Here is a 20,882-nt window from a genome sequence, read left to right as displayed (position 1 = left end):
CCAATAAAATTCAAATGTGTTAATTGCGACAAATGAAATTCAAACGTGTGAGATCCAATCACGTGCGGTCGCAAGGAGGATAAACACTCCGGACATTTTTGAAATCATCATTCTCTTCCGGATTTCAGAAGAGAAAAGGTAAGAATATTAACATCTTAGCTTTTGGCGCATGGTTTTCTCCGGGGCTTGGGTTCAACACAAACAAACACTACAATGTAACCAAGCCTCGAAGTATGTTTGCTTACTTGCAACCAGGGGCCCTCGTGGGTAAGGTTCAGTATTGATTATTTTTTGTTTTCTGTTGTAGAATGAATTCCCAGAACAGACTCAGCCTGACTAAAAACAACGTGAAACTGGTGAAAGAAACACCTACCGAAAAAGTGATACCGTATCTCGTAGAAAGTGATATCTTATCCGAAGAAATGAGCGAATATATTGTGAATCAACCGACTAGAGCGGCGAGGGCGAGAGCCTTACTGGAACCCCTGCCCAGGAGAGGACCCAAAGCTTTTGACATATTTTGCCAAACCTGAATGGAACTGAACAGGGACGATCTGGTGAGCGTCTTGGCCCACCCAGAAGAAAAAGACATGGAAATATGTTATCTGCAGTCTATCAAAATTCAATTTAGGTGGAGGCGTTCACCTCGAAGTGGACGGTGGAATCGTTCAACTGATCCAAGATCCGGTGACAATTAACTTTTCCCTCGGTCGGTGGAAGGTGTTGGAAAATAACGTAAATGAAATTTCCAGTGTTGTGGAATGTATAAAGAACAGTCGATTTGGTTACATGAGCGAACATTTAGGGCAAACGTCTACGTCACGGCCGGAAACGATAATTGGTGTGTGGATACCAGACGTTACTGGATATCACCTAACGACAACCTGAAACACCCCAGTAAGCATGGAATCAGTTTGGCATTCGAACAATATGATACGTTGTTGGACGTGATGAAAGTCATTCCGAACCTAGTTCCGGGTTTAAAGGAGAAACTTCTGTGTTATATGATACATCAAAAAATAGAAGATGCCGTATGTTGTTTTGAATGTAATCCGTACGGATTGTTGTAATGTTATGAATAAATGTATGATTTTCGTCTCGGATTTTATGAATAACAACGCCATGACACATTTTCGATACTTTATTGACAAAATCGACAACTATATCTGTAGCTTCTTCGGGGTCGTCCTGGGTCCTGGTCACGTGCGTCATGGGTCGTCCTGCACATCTGTGTATGAGGTAAAAAATACAATGTTGTCCACACACAATGGAATCTTCTTCTTGTACTCGTACTGCGTTGTACGTACAACTACTGCAATGTTCATAAAATTCAGGTAGGCGTGTTGAAAGGGTGGTCTTCCCGTCGGGTCGTAGTATTCTCCTCTCGAATTGGCGTCTACGTATACGGCTACCCAGTGTGTTTCGGGGAGATTATCCGGATCCGTGTTCCCACTAAAGCAAAGGGAACGTTTAAGACTTTGGGCAATCTGTTACTCGCATACACCCCTTCAAATACGTGTCTGGTGACCGGATGCTTTTTCAGTATGGCGTCAATGTCTGTCTTGTTCATCATGCACTGTAGTCACACAACACTTGTCTGTTTCTATCTTTCTATCTATTTCAATGACGTTGTCAAATTCGGCATACAATACGACGTTGGTGGTAGCTTGAAGGGCTTCCGAAAAATGAATCTCCACTCTCAGGTTGCCCTGTTTTATCAGCTGAAATGCTCCCACTTCCGACATGTACGGTGTCAAATCAAAGACGAATGGTGTGTATCCTTTGGCGTAGTCTTTTCGTGATGGCGTTTCTTCGTTCTGTTACATTTTCTCGATGGTGGTGAAGAGGCCTATGTAGCTTTTGATGTATCCTCCGGTTGGAAAATTGAGCTGTAGTACCTGGGCCGGAACCTATCGTCCGTCTATGTTGAGAGCCACGAAATTGATCTTGTGTTTGAAATCGAAAGGATTCTTTGTAATGGTGCCGTTCAGAGCGTCGCTGTTTACGCATCCTATGATGAGCCTTTTCGATAATTGTCCGAGAAACATGTTTTCTTGTATGTAATTCATATTTCCTCTCGGTACGGTGTCCATCTTGACTTCTACTCTCCTGATGGCGTACTTGACGCTGGTTTTGTCCAGTGCACTAGCGTAGGCCATTCTAATAGCGTGACTCAACTGTACTTTTCTGACCAATAGCGAAATGTTCTTGAGTTTTACTTTATATTTGTTGGTGTCTCCCCACAGCGAAAATTCGTCGGGCTTCTTCTTTATTTCAGCTTCAAATCTACGTGGTTGAGGAGATATTTGTCTTCACAAAACACATCCAAATGAAGTTTTCCCATCATTTGTATCGATTTACTATCTGCCGTCAGTGTCTTCCGTTTGGTGAATCCCTTGTTGTTTGCCGTTCTGTCGGCCATCAATCCTGCCGTATCCGTGTACCACATGGCACTCGTCAACTGAGATTCCTTTGCCGCGGGTCCATAACTCAAAAGCATTTCTATATGTGCTCTGTAAGGATAAGTACTCGTCGGTGGCGACACCAGTTTTTCGTTCAAACTGACACTAATATCGCTAAACAGGGAATGCATGCATCCACAAATTGACAAGTCCCACGTCTTTGTCTGCGTCTAAGTCTGTTTCATCCTTGTTGACTATCTGTGCTTCTATGGAGAGATAGTTCTTTGCCAGATCGATGTAATCGTCTCCATCTCCGCTGACTACGAATTCGTAAGGCCCTTGATCCGTCAAGGTCGAAGTGATCCTTTTTCTTCCCAAATACTCGTGTTCCACACTGGTCTGTGTAGGTGGAACAGCAAACAAATCCAACTCCGATCTGGCGCATTCGCATGATTCTAGGTGTACGAGAGCCATGGTTTATGTGAAGATATCACGAGGTCCGTTCCGTTTGCCGGTCTGACGTCGTCTGCGCTTCTTTCTTCTGGTCTGAGCTTTTATAGGTCTCTCGCCGGGGGTTCCAACGCTGATTAGTGCTTTCTGTACCATATTCCGACCGGCCGATTTTATTCTGGTTTGTAAAGCTTTTTTCACGTTCTGTCTTTCAATCACGTCGGACGCCAGGTTGAGTCCAGTCTTTAAAGTTTCTTTTCCTATAGATTTTGCTCCTCGTTTTAACAGTGGAACGGCCGATGCCTAGTCCGTGTCCTCTTTGAAATCCCTCCCTCCGTATACGGGTGGTCCTTTCCCGGCTTGATTCAAATAATATTCGTGGTAGGCTCTAGCGTCTGACCTGTGCTTCGTTCTCATCTTACAACAGTGTCTTTTCTCTTTCTAAAATGTAGTGTCACCACCGCACCTCCTCGCTCGAATGGCATTGATCCGCCCGTGTCGTCCTTTATATCTATGTCGACGTTCTGAAATTGTCGTTGTAGCAAGGGAACGTAGTGTACAGGACCAAAGACCCTCGTGATGGTTTCCTCGTCTCGCCCTTCCACGGGAACCGTTCTCAGTAAGGGCACGTGTGCATCTCCAACCATTCGGTGTTCTACCAATGGACAATACACGTACAGTGACGTCAGTCTTGGCGATAAATCTGCCACGTACTCTGCGTGATGCACTCCATCGTTGAATACCAATAACTTGAATCCCAAGGCTTTTTGTAACTCGCCTGCTGATGGTAACGAGACAATCTTTTTTTTTCACGTGGATCTAGGCTTTTCGGTTGACGTCAGTGATGGAGACGTGAAAATACCTGTCGAACTTTACCTTGTCTCTCATCTGATCCATTTTTTGAACCAGTTTTCTCGGGTTTGCATAAAAACCTTATGGAATGTCGAAATTGTGCATCCTCAAGTGTTTTTCCTTGCCTCTTCTGTAGTGAAGTCTTTGCCACATTTCAGATTGTTTAACGTTGTACCAGGAATGAGGGTACTGTATCTTGGCCAGTTCGACTTCCCACGACCCGTCTAAATCCACCGTTTAGGGAGTCTCGTCGTATACTTGGTCACGGTATTGACGGGAAAATATTCAATGGAACTGTTACTGGGCAGTGTCAGGAAAACATGCTTCGTCTTGAGACTGGAATTGGGTAAGAGATATCCTAAGCAGCTGCTCAATAATGAGGTCCACAAAGTTTTTTTTATCCGAACCCACGGTCAAATTATAAATGCCGACTACGATGATCGTATTGAGTACGAGTACTTGACACAAGTACACCACTTCAGACCGAGGTGTTTTCTTTCCATACGTTTTCCAGATGTCCGCTTCGCCCGCTGTTTTCTGTATGACTGAGCCGTTCAGGATTTAACGTCCCGTTTTATAATGTCGTCTTTAAAGATCCAACTATTGAAAGTGTCTTTGTAACCCAACCATTTGATCAAGTACTGTACTCGCCGTTCCTTCTTCCTCTTTTTCAATACCGTTTCTAGTGCGTACACGTCGTCGTTCTTGATCACTTTCTATAATTCCTTGGCGTAGAAAATCCCTTCCAACGTTTCGCCGCTATCGTCTTTTACGACGTACTCGGGTAGCTTCGTCTCGATACCCTTGAATACTGTGAACAGTTCTCGGGTCTAGCTTGGGAGGTCTCCCTTTTTAAATGTTCGCTTATACTTTGCGAGTGTAACTCTATCTCCGGTAATAAATTTACACTTCTTGGGTTTTCCTTTGCCGTATAACTGCTTAGCTACTACGGTTTGATAGGCCCAGTTGACGGCTTCCGGTGGCATACCGATGGATCTGTGAATCGTTCTGTTGTAAGAGTTTACCGAGGTAAGTGAGAGTTTCTCTATGGGTAAAATATTTCCACATCTTGGTTTTTAACGTTCTGTTGAAACGCTCTACGATACAAGCCTTGGTTTCATCGTTATACGAAGGGAAAAAATGAACGTCCTTCTCTTTCAAAAATTTTTGAAACACTCCATTCGTAAATTCGTCTGTAGTCGTATGGGAACACTTCCTTCTTCAAAGATAGTGTTGAAAGCTTCTTTTAGTGTTTTTCCAGTCTTATCTTTTATCGGAACGACCCATGCATACCTGGATAACACGTCTATACAGGTCAATAGATACTTGAACTCTTTGTTGTATGGACGTCCACCAAGTCCGCTTGCCAATGATAGTCTATACCGTAGATATGACTTTTGTCCTGTGAAATCTCCGTCGGGTCGGTTAGTGTAACGTATACGCATCCTGAGTCTGTAGTCATCGCTTCACTTCCTTTTTGGCGTATCCTTTAGGTTTAAACTTATTGATTCCGCCGTAACTGCCAGGCTCTGATATATGGTAATAGCTCGATTCCATGTTGTAAACTGATTATATTTGGGTCGTTACTTTTCCTTTATACTGGGTCCATTTTGGAAGTCTAGGTGTCGTCATGGGGATCGACCTCGGGGTTTTCATGGGCGTTTCGAATTTTACGGGAAACTCACTGTCTGCCCGTCTTCTCGGGGTCTCCTTTTGTGTCATGTTCTTCCATCGTTCCTCGTTCCTTCTATCGTTTCTCCTCTATATCTGAATTATCATTTTCTGGTAGGTCTTCCGGGTAACGTTCTCATGTTTTGATCGGGAGTATCCATGGCTTTCACTCTTTGGTCGACGGGTGGTCTAGGTCTGGGTTGGGGTCGCACATAGGGGTTGGTCAATGCCATTCGTTTCATTGCATCAACTTTGACAGGATGGAAACCAGTAGAGAACCAAGAAATCCTCCTTTTTGTAAGACGGCTTTTTTGTTTCAGAGGGATCGTTTTCTTTGTCAGCAGTCCAAGTCCACTGTTCCTTTTCTTCAGTCTGGCTATTTGTTGAGGTGTTAGCTGGACGTTTCCTCTGAGTATGTTGTCCGCTATTTCACAAAAACACTCTACCAAACTCCTGTCCGCTTTCTGTGTCAATGCCTTTCTGATGCAGGGTTTCGCTTTTCTGTAAATAGGCGATATCTGTCGCATGTTTTCGCAGGCGGGGTGACCATGTTACTCCTTCAGTATCCGGTCGCAGAATGAATTCCGGTCGTGGTAAAGTCGCCTTATATAATAGCGAATACGTCCTGATTCTCAGCCGGGAAAATGTTGCTTCTCAATCTCAATATGTCGGGAGTAGCCTATTTCATGTCGATCAGTAAATATTCGTGTGGTTTGGCAGTGGCATACTTGTACGATTTCATAAAGTAGTTTGCCTTTTTGGGGAACATTTGTTGGGCCATGGTCATGGCCTGTGATACGTCTCTGGGATTTTTATACAGAACCAAGTAATGGGCATTCAGATTGATCAGTTCTGTGATACTTGTGTTTGTTGAACAGATTCTGAACCAGCAACATGACACTTAAAAGAGAAATATCGTCTAGAATAAGTCAGTGTTTCTCTCTGAGATCCAAGGTGTCAAGGTCGGGGACTCCTTGTACAAAGTCGACATCCTCTACGGTTCGATAAATGGTCTGGTACACGTCGTAGCACCACGTTTCGATCCACTCACATTCCCACATTTGCACGACGGTATATCCGAGATTTTCCATATATTCTATTTTTTCTTTTGTTTGGATCTCAAGTCCGTGAACGGTTTACCGTTGACGGGATTTATACCGCCGTGTTTTTGGGTTAAACCACAGTCGTGCCCGTGCCATATACATCCCTGGAATTCATATATTAGATTTTATTCCTTACAATAGCCGTCGACGGGAAGACGATCCATTCCGATTAATTTTTCTGTATCGTTGGCTTGGTGTCGTATTTGATGACCGCTACTTCGTGCTTCCCATTCCAACCAATCGATTGCCATGCGTTTGTATCGCAATGGTGTTTCCAATTTGAAGCCGGTGTCCGCTTTTCGAATACTAATATGTCCGGTCGGAATATCCTGCATAAAGGACCATAAATATAACGCATTTGCATCGTATCCAATGATTTTTTTACAGGGTTTGCCGGGCGTATGGTGGTAACATCTTTCTCGTGGTACCGGTGAAATACTATGTTGGGTCCTCCGACTATATTGTCTTTAAATAAGCGGTACACATCTTTATTATTTTTGGTCGGTCGTGTGAAATAGACCGGCAGGTCTTGAAACATATATTTTAAGATAAGTCCAGGAACGCTGATGCCGTCTTTAAACATATCTAAGTTTCGGTTTTTATAATAACAAAACATCTTGTCGATAGCTTCCAGCATCGGTTCAACGTCTTTATTGTTGTACCAAATTAAAAAATCCTCCATGGTGGTCATATGTTTTTCGGAAATGTTTTCATTTTTCAATGAACTACAAAACGCTTCGTGGTAATTCGATGGCGGCCTCTAGTTTGTCAAGGGAAGTCATCCACTCATACGGAAAGTGTCCCATTTCTTCTTTACATCCGTAAGCTTTTACAAACTGTGCATAACTAAATCCCGGAGCCAAATAATTCATAATGTCTAAAAATTTTAGTTTTTCGGTTTTGACGGCCATAAAGTTATTGTTTCGTTTCACTGCATATTTAACAAGGCTGCGATCCACTAAACACGATAAAAAAATTGACTTTCATGGCATTGATGTCATATCTTCCAGAATTGAATCCAATGACCGGGAGTTCTCTAAATATCGCTCCAACTTCTGGTATAATTTATATAAATAATGTCCTTTCTTTTTCTGTTCCATTTCTTTTCCAGGTCTGTGTTGAAGATCGTTATCTAAGCAGTTATAAATTTCTTGAAAAGCAGTCAAGTATTTTCTTTGTAGGTTGCCATAAGCATCAGAGCTAATATCGTTTAGATATGAAAGGCAGTTCGTAGATATAAACGCCTTTGAAATCACGAGCGGACTGTTCTGTGTGGTCTATATATTGGTAATAATACTGTTTGGCTCTTGTTTCAACGTCTGTAATGACGGCTCCGTGGTGCGCGGCTAAGCAGCGAAAAAAAGCATAAATTGTCACTATATTGTCCACGAGTTCCACATATCATGTTGTTCAAGCCCTGGGTTTTGGCGACGTAGTCCGGTAGAAAGACGGGAGCTCCGATAGGGTGGTTGAAAATCTTATTGATGTAAAATGTTACGTTTGTCAATAAATGAACGACCCATTTGTATTTGGGCGCTGTTTAAGGATTAACGCCAGCAAGTCCTGGCGATATAAATCTTAAATAAAACGTTCTAGATACTCCTCGTTTCTGATGCGAAGCGGGCTTTCTAGGAACCAATGATTATTGAAGCCGGAATGGTAATACCGCCATTCCCCAGTTTCTGCGTTCCTCAAAATAAATCTAAAGGATATATTGGTGGTATATGCCGTCGGTTGTTGTAGAAATATACTTCTGGCCATATCTGGAAGGGTAGCTGTATCGTCAAGGACGTTGTTGTATCGGTCCCGCACGGGGTTCCCGGTACTTTCACCGGTCTTGATAGAGTCCCAGTGCCTGAGATATAGTGTACGGGTCTCTGGGTCTTCTGGTAATATGTCGGGCTGTGTGGCTGTTGCTTCGGGGAAAGAGGAGATGACGGAACGGTTGCTTTGTTGGTGCGACTGTTGAATTTTGACGAGCGGCTGTTTGTTTTTGTGCGACTGCTGGTTTCCGACGGGCGACGAATGGGACTTCTGGATCTGTCTCTAGCAGTTAGTTCTCCCATACGTCGTTCGTGGCTGGCCATATGTTGCTGGCAGTTGTCCTTTCGATTAAAGAGTAATCAAGGGAACCAAGGTTATAGCGGTAATCAAGAGAATGTAATCCAGGGACAAAGACCAGACATGGAAAACAGACATACACAACAAAGAACGTAAAGTAACTAAAATCATACATACAAAGTAAAAAAAGTAAATGAGCAACTCGGACTCCACTAAAAACTGGGAGCATGGACCAGGTGCACCGGTAGGGTAAGCGTCCTCTGCTTTTCTAGAAACACCCGCCGAATTGCTCATAAAAAGTCAAGTCCGTGGTAGACAAACGAGGAAAGGAAAACTATGACCCGTTGAATAAATCAGTTTTCATGGTGCTGATGAATACACCATAACGATCCACGAGTTCATGATGACGACCATAAAACTTCTGTAGTGATGACTTCAATCTTGTAGCAACATAACCCTGTTCCAGAAGCCGATTTGTTAGAGTTCTAGCGCGATACAAAAAGTCTGCGTAGTTTCGGCAAGCTCTGGCATAACGTATGAGTTGTGATATGAACACTCCATACGCAGGAGCCGAAGAGATGTTGCCACAGATGAAATGAAAGTTGACAATTCTGAATGAAAAGTCATCACGTTTGTCGTAAAGTTTGGTCAATAGTTTTCCCTTACCATCGATTTCTAAGTGTAGGTCAAGATATGAGGCTGACTTCACAGTGTCTGTAGTATCTTTTTCTCAAGTTCTTTTGGGTAGATGCGATGTATCAAATCCCCGAAATTAGGATTGTTTAAAGATAACACGTCATCTATATAGCGGAAACTGAGATTGAAGGATCTAGCCAAACAATATTCTTTCTTTCTGATCAGATCAGCTATAAAGTCAGCCTCATAAGAGTGAAGGAATAGGTCAGCTAGTAAAGGAGCACGATTTGTTCCCATTGGAATGCCGACCGTTTGTTGAAAAACACGTCCATCACACTGGACAAATATGTTGTCGATTAAAAATTCCAGCATTTTGTAAACATCTTCCTCTGTATATTTGGAAGATGATTTGGAATTATTTCTTACAAAGTATGAGGACTCTCTACCAAGAACTATATATTTGTATCTAGGTGTACCATCTTTTTAAGAAAAACAACGATGTATAATGTTTTTAAGTCGGGATTTTAACTGAGTATGGGGAATAGAAGTATACAGTATTGAAAAATCATAGGTTGTAATGCTATTATATTCAGATAATGGTCTTGAACTGATTGTCTCCAAAAGATCTTTTGAATTTTTCCAGGATCCACATTGAATTAATACCACTACGGGAGTAACAAGTGTTGTGGTAGGACTGTAGACCCTCTTTGACAGTTGTCAGTATAGAAGTTAAAAGTTTTGAAAGAGGTTTGGTGGTACATTTTGCAGATCCAGCTATGAAACGTTGTTTGTATGGATTCTTGTGAAGTTTAGGAATCCAGTACATAGACGGTAAATCACAATCATCGTCCTTGGTAGAGAGACCAAAAGAGGATAGCACAGATTTATGGTTTTCCACAATCTCTTCTTTGGAAAGAGTGGTAGCAGTATAGGTCTTATCACTGCTATTATTTTCTACGTCTACCTCTGATAATAAACATTGGATATAAAACGTTTTGGGCTTTGTCTGCTGGTACGACAACATATTTGTCATGTATAGTAGACAATGTTTTTGCTACATCGGGGTCTTTGAAAACTGATGTAGCCTTGGCACTCATTGACCTACTTAAAACTTTCATTCGTTTCAAAATTAAAGACCTCACGGCCTTCAACCACTCTGACAGAGAATCAATGTCTTCTTGTTCTCGTTTTATCCATTTTCTTGCATAGTCCTCGACGGCATCCATAAGAACTTTAAAGTTATAATTCCAATTTATGGAGCGTGGTTCATGGTACTTGGGACCTTTAGAAAGGATATTAAGGAGAGATTCGTTTTCGATAATTGTTAAATCTCTCGTAACGACGTGACCAGAAGGACCATATTTGAATGGAGAGGTTTTGCAAGAACAGTCAGATGGTTTAGCCTTGAAGTCCTCAATCTCGAGGTTCTGCAATAGCGTTTTATAATTGAAAATTTTGGATGCGATGGGTGAAGTATAGGAATATGAAATAATTGGTATGGATTTGTCTTTGAAATATGTGGGAATTTTGTTGGTAACGTTTTTGTGATGGAGGATGTTAGCCAAATTAATTGCATCTATACCTTTGTTGAGAAACGTTTTTCTTCACAAACTGGTTTAAAGAGTCTGTGGAAACCAATATCCAAAATGATGGCAACAAGTCTGTATAATGATAAAGTGGGGTCAGAAACAGGAGTGTCAAGACTTGTTTTGTAAAGGGAGTGTAGTAGAGTGAGAGGTATAGAATAAAGAATATAGAATAAGAATATAGAATAAAATAAATAGAATAAAATGTGCCCACAGAGCCGACATTCGAAGAAGGGACGGTCTCCGTGGGTTTCTTGGTGGCGTTTTCTGACGTCCGCCCGGTTGAATTCCTTTCCACACACATTACAGGGTTATGTTTGTTTTCCCCAGTGGACTTTCATGTGTCGGGTCAGACTTCTCTTTTCATCAAAACTATTCCCACAAATCTCACAGACGAAAGCCATATCTGAAAAAAAGAAAATTGGAGTGATCTCCCTTTTTGTTAACAAACACGAGTGTACTTAGCCCGCGTCATCGTCGATCGATAATACTAAATGTAACTGTCTGAGATTTAAATTTAAATAACAACAATAGAAATTTTATAGCAGGTGTCAAATGTATCAATCGATGGATGGTTGAATAGAAAGTGAATTTTAATGAAATGATTATAATGTAAAGTATAATGTAAAGGTCCCGGAATAGTCTGTTAAACAAGTGCTATTAAATCACTTAGCGGGTCTGTAATAAAAAAGAAACAATTATCTACTGAAATTAATAACATATAAATGTTCCTTCTTATTATAAATGGTTTTACGTAATAAACTAGTTTACGACTTCTACAGAATGTTATTCGAAAGGATTTCGACAATTACAGAATAATGAACATATTTAAACTTACCTTTTGTATATATAATTGGTATCTTTTGATGGTCTGAAAAATAAAGTAAGAGAGGCGGAGAAAACCCGATTAATTGGAAAAATGATAAAAGGAGCAGATGTTTTCTCCGTAATGACTCATTAAAAATCAATAGTAAAATTCTGCGTAGAACAAAGACAATTTTGTCAATATGAATAGGGGCTAACGTTCTCTTTTTGCATTTCTGTTTAAAATTGTGACAACAACTCTTGGAATAATTATGATACTCTAGATATCTACAAATGTAGCGATTTTAAAATGACGGAAAACAAATGTTAGGCTTGTGACTCATTCGAAAATCAATAATCGTAAAACAGATGTTAATGAACGTTGTGAAATATTCTTTTGAAAAATAGAGCTTACCTATTTTGGAATAATAATATCCGATTCAACTTTGTAATAGCTGAAAAAAGAAAATGAAGCAGTTAAGACATTTACTTTCTAAAAAATGAACGTGGACAAAAAATGAACAGAGGTTAAAGATTAAAAATCAACCGATTCAATATTATAGATAGGTAAAAAAAATGCAACGATTTTAAAATGACGGAAAACAATCGTTGGGGTTGTGACCCATTCGAAAATCAATAATCGTAAAACAGATGTTTATGAACGTTGTGAAATACTCTTTTGAAAAATAGAGCTTACCTTCTTTGGAATAATACTATCCAATTCAACTTGAAAATGAGGCGGTTTAGAAACTAACTTTCTGATAAATGAACGTTGAAAACATTGGACAGATGTTAACGATTAGAAAAACAACCGATTCAATATTATAGAAAAAATGAAGCGGTTTAGAATGGGAAACAAAATAGAACTTACTTTCTAGAAACATTTGAGCAGACGTTGACGTTTAAAAAACAAAACTTTTTCTATAATTAAGACTTACCTTTGAAAGGTTGGTTCTCCTCTTGAGGTCCGGCGTGTTTATCCTCCCCGCGACCGCAAGCGATTGGATCTCCCACGTTTGAATTTCATTGGTCGCAATTGACACATTTAAATCTATAGGACGATGCTAATGATGCTAATGAAGGAGGGGTTTTATGTAATGAACGATTCGAATCCATAGGACGACGCTAATGAGGAGGCGGGTCCTGTTTAGAACTCGTCCGCGTCGGACTAATACACTATAGCTGGTAAGGGTCAAAATGATCAGGGGTCAGAATGGTCAGTGGTCAGAATGGCCAGAATAATCAGTGGTCATTGTTCAGAACGGTCAGTGGTCACTTCCGATAACATCCAAGGGTCACCTCTGGTCCTTGACCACCGGATGTGACGTCATGCGCATGCGCATTGGGGTGCACCACCTTGCACCACCTGAAAAATGCTAAACGTTTCCCACATCTCTACTACTGAGAACACCTGGTTTTAATCCAATGGTGTTAATCAATTTAAGCGTGGTATTCATGAGTTTTCCAAAAATGACGTTCCATATTATACCTTCTTGTAAAGATCATCTTGCATTCTTGACAGGTCGTGGACATCTTGTAAACGACGACCATCTTCTTCGACAACTGAGAACAAAATGATAACAATTCTGTTTTACTTTTACTTTTAAGACAATTCATTTATCTTGGTATTGTCTTTACCAAAACCTGTAACTTTGGTATGGCAAAACATCATTTGGCCGATAAATCTCTTAGAGCTATGTAGGAACTTTTTAAATTAGGACGACTCTATAAAATTCCAATTAGTATTCAAATTTATTTGATGAAATTTGTAAAACCTATATTACTTTATGGCTGTGAGGTTATTGGATGTGGTAATAATGATGTATTGGAAAGAGTTCACTTGAAGTTCTGTAAAATTCTTTTAAATTTGAAATCTTCCACTCCTAGCTATATGATATACGTTGAGCTGGGTAGATACCCACTAGAAATCGATATAAAGTTAAGGTGCACTGCATTTTGGGGAAGACTTGTATTTGGTAAACAGACAAAAATCTCATGCATATTTTATAAAATATGTAAAAAATTCAAAGAACACAACTTATCCTTATGCTGGGTGTCGTTTATACAGAAAATTTTGAATGACTGCGGCTTTTCATACATATGGAATAACGAAAATTTCGAAAGTGATAACTGGCTTAAAGCTGTTATGAGGCAAAGCCTTATAGACCAATACAATCTTGGCATTCAACTGTGTTTGACTCTCCAAAAGCATTAAATTATATAATCTTTAAGACAAGGTTTGAATTTGAAGAATATTTTAATATTTTACAGAAAATTGACGCAATAAAATTTTGAAGGTTCAAAACTACAAACCATCAATCACCAATAGAAAAAAGCAGATGGCAAAACATAGATAGAGAAAACCGACATCGTCATCTCTGCTCATGTCAAAACTTAGGAGACGAATACCACTATACATTTGAATGTATAAATTTAACGGAAAAACGCAAAATACTTTCACCTAGGTATTATCTGAAAGCTCATAAACCTTTAAGTTTTTTGAACTAATGTCAAGTAAAAACAAAAAGTTATTGAACAATTAATGTAAGTTTATTAAACATATTAACGATACTGTTTGATCACCTGGTTTACTTTTTGTCTGTACCGTCACTTTGTCACAGTTTTGTACATATTGTAAATAGTTGTGTTTTTTCATGAATGTGTAATGTTATGTACTTGTTGATTTTTTCTGTATCAATGTAAATTGGCCAGAATGATATTCCTTCAATACTCTAACCCCCATTTTGTGGCTATTATTGGCTCTTTACTCTCCCCTTTCTTTCTTTTGACCCTTAATATTGACTCTTGACTCTCTGACGACTCTTGACTCTAACGATTCTTTACTCCGGTTCTATACTCCTACCCCGACTCTAACGACTGTTGACTCTTACTCCCGACTTAAACGATTATTGACTCTTACCCTCGACTCTAACGATTCTTGTCTCTACTCTACTGATTCTGATCACCTACAATTTCCCCTTCAATTCTCCTAACCTTAACTATTTCTAACTTTAACTATAAACCTTTAACCTGACATGAGGTTTAAAACTATACTCGGCGTCACATAAATAAGATACTGTTAAAATTTAAATAAAAATATTTTCTACGACTTTATTGACACCTACCGTCGTTTAAATTGTCTTAAATGACTTGCTCATTAGTTTAGCCAAACGGCTCCCTAAACATTGAATCGTTATATTCCGGTGAGATTTTAATTCTCGGTCCCAATATTTACATTGTAAAAAGTCGGCCATGTTTACAGTGATCGGGTTGCTAGATGTTGTTTACGTTTACATGGTTTGTCCAAAAACCGAAGAACCCAGAATGAATTTTGGCATAAGTTCGGATATCTCGGATTTATTTTACGCGAACAACGTACAATACCGAGAAGTTGATCAAGCAGACGATTGTCACCGGAGTTCGACGGGAACTTACGAACTTCGTTTGTAAAAAAATCGTCCCGTAGAAACCAACATGGCGGATATTAGTATGGGATTTTCCCGTAAGGATTTTGTTACGCACGATTTAAGCCAATAAGGAACTCGTTGGTACTAACACGTCATGCATATATGCGAACTATCTTCAGATTAAATAAAAGAGAGACAACTCTAGCGGTAAGTCCAGACGGTTTAAAAAGTAGAGCTTCAATTCGAAAATGTGCTGCATGTGACGTCGAGTATAGATGCTATTTCTTTAACAATAACATTCATAACACAAAGGTCTAACACCAAGCCTTAACCAATAAAAAACCTGCGATAGACACAAGTAACCCTGCGCAATTCTGAAGATTCAACCCTAACTCTATCCTTAACCATTTTCTTTCAACTCATTTTATTCGACCTCAAAGTGTATCTCCTTCTCAAACCCATCTTAATCGATAAACTATTTCTAACATTTATTGGCCATAGCCTAAACGTAACCCTAGACAAATAACATGGCCTGATAGGATAAGTATTATAGTAAGGGTTATAAGTCACTGGTTAGGGTAAGATTTAGTGTAAGATCTCGGGTAAGTTCTTTGTCTTGGATACAGTTAGATCTAGGGTTAGGTCTTCGTCCTGGATACGGTTAGATCTAGGGATAGGTCTTCGTCCTGGATACGGTTAGATCTAGGGTTAGGTCTTCGTCCTGGATACGGTTAGATCTAGGGTTAGGTCTTCGTCTTGGATACGGTTAGATCTAGGGTTAGGTCTTCGCTTGGATACGGTTAGATCTAGGGTTAGGTCTTCGCTTGGATACGGTTAGATCTAGGGTTAGGTCTTCGTCTTGGATACGGTTAGATCTAGGGTTAGGTCTTCGTCTTGGATACGGTTAGATCTAGGGTTAGGTCTTTGTCCTGGATAAGGTTAGATCTAGGGATAGGTCTTCGTCTAGGATACGGTTAGATCTAGGGATAGGTCTTCGTCTTGGATACGGTTAAATCTAGGGATAGGTCTTCGTCTTGGATACGGTTAGATCTAGGGATAGGTCTTCGTCTTGGATACGGTTAGATCTAGGGTTAGGTCTTCGTCTAGGATACGGTTAGATCTAGGGTTAGGTCTTCGTCCTGGATACGGTTAGATCTAGGGTTAGGTCTTTGTCCTGGATAAGGTTAGATCTAGGGATAGGTCTTCGTCTAGGATACGGTTAGATCTAGGGATAGGTCTTCGTCTTGGATACGGTTAAATCAAGGGTTAGGTCTTCGTCTTGGATACGGTTAGATCTAGGGTTAGGTCTTCGTCTTGGATACGGTTAGATCTAGGGTTAGGTCTTCGTCTAGGATACGGTTAGATCTAGGATTAGGTCTTCATCTTGGATACGGTTAGACCTAGGGTTAGGTCTTCGTCTTGGATACGCTTAGATCTAGGGTTAGGACTTCGCTTGGATACGGTTAGATCTAGGGTAAGGTCTTCGTCTTGGATACAGTTAGATCTAGGATTAGGTCTTCGTCTTGGATACGGTTAGATCTAGGGTTAGGTCTTCATCTTGGATACGGTTAGACCTAGGGTTAGGTCTTCGTCTTGGATACGGTTAGATCTAGGGTTAGGTCTTCGTCTTGGATACGGTTAGATCTAGGGTTAGGTCTTCGTCTAGGATACGGTTAGATCTAGGGATAGGTCTTCGTCTAGGATACGGTTAGATCTAGGGTAAGGTCTTCGTCTTGGATACAGTTAGATCTAGGATTAGGTCTTCGTCTTGGATACGGTTAGATCTAGGGTTAGGTCTTCGCTTGGATACGGTTAGATCTAGGGTTAGGTCTTCGTCTTGCATAAGGTTAGATCTAGGGATAGGTCTTCGTCTTGGATACGGTTAGATCTAGGGTTAGGTCCTCGTCTTGGATACGGTTAGATCTAGGATTAGGTCTTCGTCTAGGATATGGTTAGATCTGGGGTTAGGTCTTCGTCTTGGATACGGTTAGATCTAGGGTTAGGTCTTCGTCTTGGATATGGTTAGATCTAGGGTTAGGTCTTCGTCCTGGATACGGTTAGATCTAGAGTTAGGTCTTCGTCCTGGATACGGTTAGATCTAGGGTTAGGTCTTCGTCTTGGATACGGTTAGATCTAGGGTTAGGTCTTCGTCCTGGATACGGTTAGATCTAGGGTTAGGTCTTCGTCTTGGATACGGTTAGATCTAGGGTTAGGTCTTCGTCTTTGATACGGTTAGATCTAGGGTTAGGTCTTCGTCTTGGATACGGTTAGATCTAGGGTTAGGTCTTCGTCTTGGATACGGTTAGATCTAGGGTTAGGTCTTCGTCTAGGATACGGTTAGATCTAGGGTTAGGTCTTCGTCTAGGATACGGTTAGATCTAGGGTTAGGTCTTCGTCCTGGATACGGTTAGATCTAGGGTTAGGTCTTCGTCTTGGATACGGTTAGATCTAGGGAGAGGTCTTCGTCTTGGATACGGTTAGATCTAGGGTTAGGTCTTCGTCTAGGATACGGTTAGATCTGGGGTTAGGTCTTCGTCTTGGATACGGTTAGATCTAGGGTTAGGTCTTCGTCTAGGATACGGTTAGATCTAGGGTTAGGTCTTCGTCCTGGATACGGTTAGATCTAGGGAGAGGTCTTCGTCTTGGATACGGTTAGATCTAGGGTTAGATCTTCGCTTGGATACGGTTAGATCTAGGGTTAGGTCTTCGTCTTGGATACAGTTAGATCTAGGATTAGGTCTTCGTCTTGGATACGGTTAGATCTAGGATTAGGTCTTCATCTTGGATACGGTTAGATCTAGGGTTAGGTCTTCGTCTTGGATACGGTTAGATCTAGGGTTAGGTCTTCGTCTTGGATACGGTTAGATCGAGGGTTAGGTCTTCGTCTTGGATACGGTTAGATCTAGGGTTAGGTCTTCATTTAGGATACGGTTAGATCTAGGGATAGGTCTTCATCTTGGATACGGTTAGATCTAGGGTTAGGTCTTCGTCTTGGATACGGTTAGATCTAGGGATAGGTCTTCGTCTTGGATACGGTTAGATCTAGGGATAGGTCTTCGTCTTGGATACGGTTAGATCTAGGGATAGGTCTTCGTCTTGGATACGGTTAGATCTAGGGATAGGTCTTCGTCTTGGATACGGTCAGATCTAGGGTTAGGTCTTCGTCTAGGATACGGTTAGATCTAGGGATAAGTCTTCGTCTAGGATGCGGTTAGATCTAGGGTTAGGTCTTCGTCTTGGATACGGTTATATCTAGGGTTAGGTCTTCGTCTTGGATACGGTTAGATCTAGGGTTAGGTCTTCGTCTTGGATACGGTTAGATCTAGGGTTAGGTCTTCGTCTAGGATAGGGTTAGATCTGGGGTTAGGTCTTCGTCCTGGATACGGTTAGATCTAGGGTTAGGTCTTCGTCTAGGATACGGTTAGATCTAGGGATAGGTCTTCGTCTAGGATACGGTTAGATCTAGGGTTAGGTCTTCGTCTTGGATACGGTTAGATCTGGGGTTAGGTCTTCGTCTTGGATATGGTAAGATCTAGGATTAGGTCTTCGTCTTGGATACGGTTAGATCTAGGGATAGGTCTTCGTCTAGGATACGGTTAGATCTAGGGGTAGGTCTTCGTCTAGGATACGGTTAGATCTAGGGAGAGGTCTTCGTCTTGGATACGGTTAGATCTAGGGTTAGGTCTTCGCTTGGATACGGTTAGATCTAGGGTTAGGTCTTCGTCTAGGATACAGTTAGATCTAGGATTAGGTCTTCGTCTTGGATACGGTTAGATCTAGGGTTAGGTCGTCGTCTTGGATACGGTTAGATCTAGGGTTAGGTCTTCGCTTGGATACGGTTAGATCTAGGGTTAGGTCTTCGTCTTGGATACGGTTAGATATAGGGTTAGGTCTTCGTCCTGGATACGGTTAGATCTAGGGTTAGGTCTTCGTCTAGGATACGGTTAGATCTAGGGTTAGGTCTTCGTCTAGGATACGGTTAGATCTAGGGTTAGGTCTTCGTCTAGGATACGGTTAGATCTAGGGTTAGGTCTTCGTCTTGGATACGGTTAGATCTAGGGTTAAATCTTCGTCCTGGATACGGTTAGATCTAGGGTTAGGTCTTCGTCTTGGATACGGTTAGATCTAGGGTTAGGTCTTCGTCTTGGATACGGTTAGATCTAGGGTTAGGTCTTCGTCCTGGATACGGTTAGATCTAGGGTTAGATCTTCGTCCTAGATACGGTTAGATCTAGGGTTAGGTCTTCGTCTAGGATACGGTTAGATCTAGGGTTAGGTCTTCGTCTAGGATACGGTTAGATCTAGGGTTAGGTCTTCGTCTTGGATACGGTTAGATCTAGAGTTAGGTCTTCGTCCTGGATACGGTTAGATCTAGGGTTAGGTCTTCGTCCTGGATACGGTTAGATCTAGGGATAGGTCTTCGTCTAGGATACGGTTAGATCTAGGGTTAGGTCTTCGTCTAGGATACGGTTAGATCTAGGGTTAGGTCTTTGTCCTGGATACGGTTAGATCTAGGGTTAGGTCTTTGTCTTGGATACGGTTAGATCTAGGGTTAGGTCTTCGTCTTGGATACGGTAAGATCTAGGGTTAGGTCTTCGTCTTGGATACGGTTAGATCTAGGGATAGGTCTTCGTCCTGGATACGGTTAGATCTAGGGTTAGGTCTTCGTCTAGGATACGGTTAGATCTAGGGTTAGGTCTTCGTCTTGGATACGGTTAGATCTAGGGTTAGATCTTCACTTGATTACATTTAAATCTATAGTTCGGTATAGGGTTATGTCTACGCTTATGATTAAGTGTAGGGTTGGGGCCAGGTCTTAGTATTTGTCTAGGGATAAGGTTATGTCTAGGTTTAGGTCTAGGTTAGGTTTCAGTTAAAGTTAGATCTACACTTAGTTCTATGGCAAGGGTTTAGTTTATGGTAAAGTGTTGGGTTAGGCTTAGGGTTATGTTTAAGGTTCGGGTCAGATGTTGATGTTTGTCCAGGATTATGATTAAGTTCGGGTTAGGGTTAGTGCTAATGGTTAGGGTTGGCTTGGGATTAAGTGTATGGTTAGTTGTTAGAGTCAACCGTTAGTTATAGCCTCAAGTCAATGACAAGGGTTAAGTTTATGTTTAAGTGTTGGGTTAGACTTAGGGCTGTGTTTAAGGTTGGGATCAGATGCTGATGTTTGTCTATGAATAAGGTTAAGTTAGAGTTAGGGTTAGGATTAGGTCTAGAGATAGGACTAGGTTAGGTTTCGGTTATAGTTAGATCTAGAGTTAGGTCTTGTGTCTCGTGTTGGTCTTGATAGTCTAGCTTAAGGCGATGCCTCAGGGCCTATACGACCGCCTCGACAAATATGACAGACCTCAAACCTATAACAGGGCCAATATGAAATAACATATTTATTAACATATAATACAATGCCACTTTTCATTAAAGAAAACCCCGATAGAAGGACATCTGTTGTATATCGTGAAAACATCTATTCAAAGTGCCAATTCAATTTGACATTATTACACAATGACAATGAAATTACAAAAAAATAATTTACAAAAATAATTGAAAAACAATGAACGATAATGAAAAAATAAAAATTAAAAAAAAGCAATATAAACAAAGATAGATAACTCTAGTCATAATACCCTCCCCCTTTTTTTATTCTTACCTGTTTACACCATACTATATAATGACACTAATTAGGACACTTAATGAGGATACCTATGGGGGTCGTTTCCTCCCTCCTAACCTTTAAGGCCCCCTCCCTACATCAAAAGGTCCCCATGTTCCCTTTATTGGTCATGGGCTTCCCATCTGAGTCCACTTCCGATCCACGGCCACCGGGAGTGACGTCATAGGGGTGGGTATTGGGGTGCTCCACTGAAAAATACTAAGGTTAGAACTCCTAGTATACTACTGATAACACACG

General features: G+C 40.9%; 1 protein-coding gene across 1 annotated transcript; it reads right to left on the bottom strand.

Annotated features, from left to right (window-relative positions):
* Positions 1 to 1,744: 1,744 nt before the first annotated feature.
* On the bottom strand, positions 1,745 to 11,698 carry LOC148610892 (uncharacterized). The gene is made up of 2 exons (XM_088590760.1): positions 11,600 to 11,698; positions 1,745 to 11,167 (listed from the first exon to the last, which is right to left on the bottom strand). The coding sequence occupies exon 2, from the start codon at positions 5,900 to 5,902 to the stop codon at positions 5,480 to 5,482; it is 423 nt and encodes a 140-aa protein (XP_088446886.1). The 5' UTR covers positions 5,903 to 11,167; positions 11,600 to 11,698; the 3' UTR covers positions 1,745 to 5,479.
* Positions 11,699 to 20,882: the final 9,184 nt, after the last annotated feature.

The sequence above is a fragment of the Perna viridis genome, chromosome 7 (assembly GCF_037379345.1).
Source record: "Perna viridis isolate PV_CMFRI_1.1 ecotype Kerala chromosome 7, ASM3737934v1, whole genome shotgun sequence".
In the NCBI taxonomy this organism is placed as follows: Eukaryota; Metazoa; Mollusca; class Bivalvia; order Mytilida; family Mytilidae; genus Perna; species Perna viridis.
This window is presented reverse-complemented; position numbering and strand designations above follow the sequence as displayed.